At 40.0% G+C, this 6000-nt stretch overlaps 1 protein-coding gene across 2 annotated transcripts in view; it reads right to left on the bottom strand.

Moving 5' to 3' along the window:
* Window positions 1–362: 362 nt before the first annotated feature.
* OBI1 (ORC ubiquitin ligase 1) overlaps window positions 363–6000 on the bottom strand; it is a 292444-nt gene continuing 286806 nt past the window's right edge. For both annotated transcript variants that reach the window (XM_069639353.1, XM_069639354.1), the window contains exon 6: window positions 363–3974. In XM_069639353.1, coding sequence (XP_069495454.1) covers window positions 2411–3974 — 1564 coding nt within the window. In that variant the 3' untranslated portion in view covers window positions 363–2410. The remainder of the gene's footprint in view (window positions 3975–6000) is intronic.

Here is a 6000-nt window from a genome sequence, read left to right as displayed (position 1 = left end):
TTGCTGCAGAACTGTATATCACAGAAACAGACTTACAGTGGTGATGTGGAATATACCTTCTATCCTGTCAATATGAGAAAACTAAAACACTGCAAATATGACAGTGATGGCGTTTGCTGCAGCTACTCTGCTTTGTCAGATTTGACATTTTGTACTTTCAAAGTTCATACTGCTGAAGCATCCATATTTACCGGTTATATTGTGCACTTTTACCCATCTTCATTTTTTTTGATGTGCTGTCTTTATTAATTGTACAAGTACATGCATATCTTCATAGTATACACATACTTTACAAAACACAGATGTATATAAAAATAAGCATTTCACTTTGTATTTCTATTAATAAAATAAGAACAGACGAATAGTGCTAATGACATTTATTTAAGTCACATACAAAAACATGCAGTATTTATGTAAAACGGTCCAAGCACTACCCAGTTTACAAACCTACTGGAAAGTATATGCACACACAGAAAAATTAAACTTTTCCTCAAAAAATAAATCCAAGTGTTAAGAAAAGTCACTTTCCTAGGGATTAGTAATGATCACTCACTGTAAAGTAAAACAAACCCTTGCACTGAAAGAAAATTTTAAACATTTATAAATACAAACAAAAGAATTGGACAAAAAGACAATACATGATTGAGCGGATCATAGCAAGACAATAAATATGTTCTCTTATGTTTGAAGGTTGTAAAAACAGCACATAAAAGTGTTTCATATCAAAACCTTTTCTTCCACCACCAACCATGTGCACCCAGAGAGGGTGAAAATGAGAGGGTTTCCGCAGCTCAGTGAGGCTACCAAAGAAAGCCACTTGCCAAATACACACTAGAGTACTTTTAGTCCACAAACTTGCTTCCATCAAAATATCGGCAGAATGAGACGCCACCTTCTGGCAGCCCTGAAAATGTGCTTAAGTGATTATAAAAATAATAGGCAAGGTCATGTTTTGTGCCGTTGACTTAAATTACCTGACATGGAGACTAATGGTAAGCAGATAATGCACAGGTCCTCAAAGCTGTTTCCTAATACTCAGGTTTATGTGGGTAGAGGTCATGTCAATGACTTAAGGTATTTCTGTGTGAGGAGCGAATGAGAACAGAATGTGCTCTTTGCTTGGCCAGGTGTACTAGTTTATTACACTTTGAGCCTATTAGTGGATTTTCCTTTCGGGTGAAAGGGAACATCCAAAAATCCATTAAATGACAGGGTAGGAGAAGCAATAAACTCCTTTGGGGAAAGTAAAGTAGGCAGGGGCATAACCTAGATTCAAGCCCCCCTTCGAGTGGTCAATCAACCTCCCTATTTTCAATACTTGGATTTCTACCAAACTGAGTCCGCAAAACAGAACCTCAAAGGTATAAGTGTCAGTTACTGTCAGAAACCATTCCAACGTCCTACGGCTGAAAAGACCTTGAGAATCACGGACCAAGAATCAAGCCCTCACTACTTGTAGAAGGTCTACAGACTTTCAAAACAAAGTAAATGGCCACCCAAGAAACCTCTATAATAGTTTTACCTGTTCAATAAGAAACCACATGGAGCCTGGTTATTTGTAAGTAGGACTACCAGGGATGCCAACAACACAGACAACTCAGCAGTCCAAAGAAGGTATCCAAAAAACCCAATCATTAAGCTTTTGTAAAGGTGAACAACTTGGCATCAAAAGAACAAAATAGGGTAACAACAAAAAAATAAAAACAAAAAAAGGAAGTGAAGTCATCACTGATAATAGGGGAAAAAAACGCAAGAATGGGAAATTTTATATGTGAATATGGCAGGTAGGTTACAAGCACAACAGGAATTCAATGCAACTCACTCCCTTCTAGACGCTTAAAAAAAAGACATCGTGATCAAGTGGGAGGTATAAGATTGCAAGTAGATTGAAACCAGAAGTAACTTTCATCACCTAGCTTTCAGGAAGAGCAGGAACAATATTATTCTATTCAAATAGGAAGACAGCAGAACAAAAAGGTTTCTGTAAGAACTTAGTAATGTTCTATACATTTTTTCAGAAAGAAAGACACACAAGGACTGTCATTTTACACAATATGCAGTTTACTAAATAAGACCTTATAAGTATGTCTTGTTCACCTCTATAAGGTACAGAAGGGTAGGTTGGCATTCATTTACAGTACATATACTGAAACATGAAAATTATACTTGGCACCAGATTCAAATTTCATCTGAAAGTGGTAGTCAGTGAGAGACAAGAGTGGGTAAGCTTTAGTGTGCGTGTGAGAAAAAGACAGACATGGGTGCGAGTGGAGAGAGGGGTCATATTTTGCGATTTTCTTTAAAGGACATTATTGGTGCGGGTGAAGAGGAAAGAAGTACACATTATTTAACTTCTTATAATAAATTCGATGACACAACTAGCAAGAAGTTACTGTAATGAATTTCAAAGTTACAACAAGGATGTATTTTCTAAGGTTAAAGAGTGTGAGGAGTTTTTAGAGGATTTTGATGGGCTGGCACTAGAAAGGCTGCTTTGTATTTTCCTTTTTGTTGAATGGCTATTACTCCTACTTCTTTCTTCAGGAACAAAGGGAGCAACCCAGGGAGATTCACCTGGAAGCAGGTGGTCATCTTCCTGAGCGCAAACATTAAAAAAAGACGACTCCGATTTGAGATCTGTAGCTAATTTTCTTGTCTCACCAAATAAAAATTTTGGAGAATGTTGATCTTTAACAAAGCTGTCTTTTTGCGGATCGGTTTCTTCTGTTTCCGGATGGTCATCAGAAAACAAAGGAAAATGTTCATTCATTTGTAGGCTCGATGGAGAGAGAACAGAAAAGGTAATGGGTTTCCATTCTTCGCTGTTTGAAGGTTCATTACTAGACTCTGAGCATTTGTCAGGGTTCACTTTCTTGTGCTCACGTGTCTTTTCAGTTCCTCGAGGCTTAGCATTTCTTGAAATCTTGGACATACTAGCAAAGTCAGCAGGTCGAAAACGGTATGGACTTTTACTGCTTTCGGATTCAGACATCATGGAGTCCAGCTCGCTAATTTTATCAAGGTATGCAGCATCCATGGACGCTTCACTGGAGGTCCGGGCTCGATTGATTTCTGCATCGCTGATCGCTTGAAGCCTTTTAAACAGAAACTGGCAAGCTTTATCATTAGCTATAGAGGATGATTTTAAAGGTTGAGGAAGTTTTATATTGTGATCTGAACTATCAAACTCTAAGGCTGGATTATAATCCGCTTGACCATAGTTCCAAAACATAGGACTATTTTTGCTTGCATGTGCCAATGTTTCACGCAGAGAACTGCTTTCATTATTTTCTGTAGAATCACTATTGTCCTCACCTGTGGTTTCGCAAGGAAAGTCAAACGTCAATTTTCTCAGATATGATGAAGATTTCTTTCCTTCCTTCGAAGGGCTCTCTTTATTATTTGGCGTGTTCAATTGCAGCGAACTGAGAGACATGGTTGGTGTATCCAAGATAGGAAACATACAGACATCTTCACCTTTGCTTGCCATGTAACCTCCGATTTTATTTTCCCAACTCTCTTCCAAGGGAGCAGTCATAACAGCTGTGGCTGTATCTAGCAGATCTTCCTGAGAACCAGAAAACATTTCTTTATTCATGCCACAATGAGTCTCCAAGCCATTTAAGGAATCTTGACTGGACGAACTTAAGCACATCATACTATCATCCTGTAGTCCACTAAGTGATGGTTGCTCCAGGTTGTCAGAGCTTTGGCTTGGAGTTAGAATTGATTGGGTGGTCTCTTGGCTTTTCAATGAAGTACTATCTTCACTGCACCCATTCGCTTTGGCCGAAACACCATCCCGTTTCATACACTTTTGGTGATCTTCAACTACTCTTTTCAGTTGTGTAACTTGAGACTCTAGTTCATCTATGTACTCATCACTTCGTTCCAGAGCCTTCTTCAGGCGATTTGTCTCACGCTCATGCTGATCGACTTTGGACTGTAGTGCAGCCACTGTAAATCTGCCAAACCTGTAACAAAAAGAGTGTTAGTATCTCAATTTAAAACAAGCAAGAATTGTGTACGTTTCAAAGCTAAAATCAAGTTGCTAAAATAATTATGCTTTAATTAATTTTTTTCGACAGGTCTGCATAGGTTTACATAACTGAATTCACTAAATAGTGTTACACAACTACAAATACAATACCTAATCACTTGGAATGTAATGTTGGGTATGCAAACAAACACATATTTGAAAGAGTAAGACAGCTTCAGAAGGTACTCTTGGCATTGACGTTTGATGGAGTAGCTTGAAAGTAAGCCTGGCCTGAATTATATGTTCTAATCACCCGCACGAGATCCGCCGAAGTTAAGCGATTGGGTTATACAAGTTCGGGCAGACAGATACCTGGCTATATATTGGGGAGCTGATGGAGCTCTTTAGCAGTTGCTGGGAATCCTTCCTAGAGGGAGAAGGGTAGTGTTAACTGGCATCTGTGGCAGTTCGGGAGCTAGAACATTCTTTTCTAGGTATGGCATTAAGGGCTTCAGCATATTATACATTTATAGTGAGAGCTAGAAAGAAGGAAAAAAGGAAGCTTTAGGTATGTATTGCTGTTTGAGCGGTGGAATATTTTACTTTAATTTTTAGGTAGGGATTTTACTTTAAAACAAAACATCACTGCAAGTTGTCAATTTTATATTATAGGAGAGAACTTCATTAAGATGATTTTAGGCAGTCATCAACAGTATATCATTTTTTTGTAAACAGCACTTAAAAGTAATCTTCATTTCACAGAAATGCAGGCTAGCCTTTTGTATTTTTATTTTTTATTTGAAGCAATATCCACTGCAACGTCTTGATTTAACACCATTGCACAGAAGCAGATTAAGTGAATTTATGTACCACTATGGGGAGGGGGACAAAGAAAAAGGAGGGGGGCTGTAAGAACTATTGGGAGGAGGTGGTGGGCAATTAGTGGCAGGTGTAATGGCTATGCGAGGCAACAACACTTACTTCAGCACACTGAGCAGGCCAAAGATGGAACTTGTGTTGGGCCAGTTGGCTTGAATGGGTACACACACAGACAAATCAAGCAGTTGAATTGTTTTGGGGTAAAAGAATATTTTCTGGGGTGCCGAAAAAATGGTTTGAGGTGATGGTGGGAAGTTAGTGGCAGGTTGATTGGCTGTGTGATGCAACACACCACCACGTTGAGCACACTAAGCAGTAGGTAGGAGGAGGAATTTGAGCTGGGCCATTTTGTATGAATGAGCACAATCACTTTCAAGGTGTGTCGATTTGGCATACCTGCTGACCTGGTTGTATCAGAGGTTACTGTGGTTATCCAAGTTAGGTGTTGATGGCAAAAGGCAGATACGGGGATTCAGCACAGGTCTACTGCCAGAGAGGTGGAATGGAAATGTTGGCTTGTCCCACTTCCCTGCACTACAGAACAGCACCCCACGGATTAGCAATGATCAAGACTGGAGCAGTACAAAAAACGCTAAGTACAGAGGAAACAATCCAAGCAAAAGCAGAAATTAAAAAAAAAAAACAGGAAGGAAAAACAACAAGGAAGCACACAGGGCAGGGAGAAAATGAACAGAGGAAAGGAAGCAAGTTACAAGGCGTGAGGAATTCGAAGAATGGAGGACCGAGAATAAGGCCTAAGAACAAGCACAAGTGTTGAGATGTGCTCCACTATTTGTATGCACTGCAGATAAGGAAGCTGGGCGAGAACAAGGCTACCGGGCTCTTCGATCAGAGGGCCCACTGAAGGGATCTCATTCTCCGATGGGCTTCTGGAAACAGAAAAATGCAGGATGCCATGAGTCGGAGGCCATCTTAGAAGTAGAAGGTCAGGAGATGTGGACCATCAACAAGAGATGTTGAGCCCTCAACTCGTGTAGCGAGGCTTTTCCCCCCGAGGCTGAATCCCGGACTGCTCCAATAAATTGAAGCTTTTGACAAGGTGTCAAGTGGGACTTCTTGAAGTTTAGTGAGAAGCCCAGCTCGTGGGGGAAGTGGCAAGTGCGACTAAGGTGACTGAGCCT

This window comes from Ambystoma mexicanum, chromosome 7q (assembly GCF_040938575.1).
Source record: "Ambystoma mexicanum isolate Mex_15411 chromosome 7q, UKY_AmexF1_1, whole genome shotgun sequence".
Lineage (NCBI taxonomy): Eukaryota > Metazoa > Chordata > Amphibia > Caudata > Ambystomatidae > Ambystoma > Ambystoma mexicanum.
The sequence above is the reverse complement of the archived record's forward strand: the minus strand, read 5'-3'. Positions and strand labels throughout refer to the sequence as shown.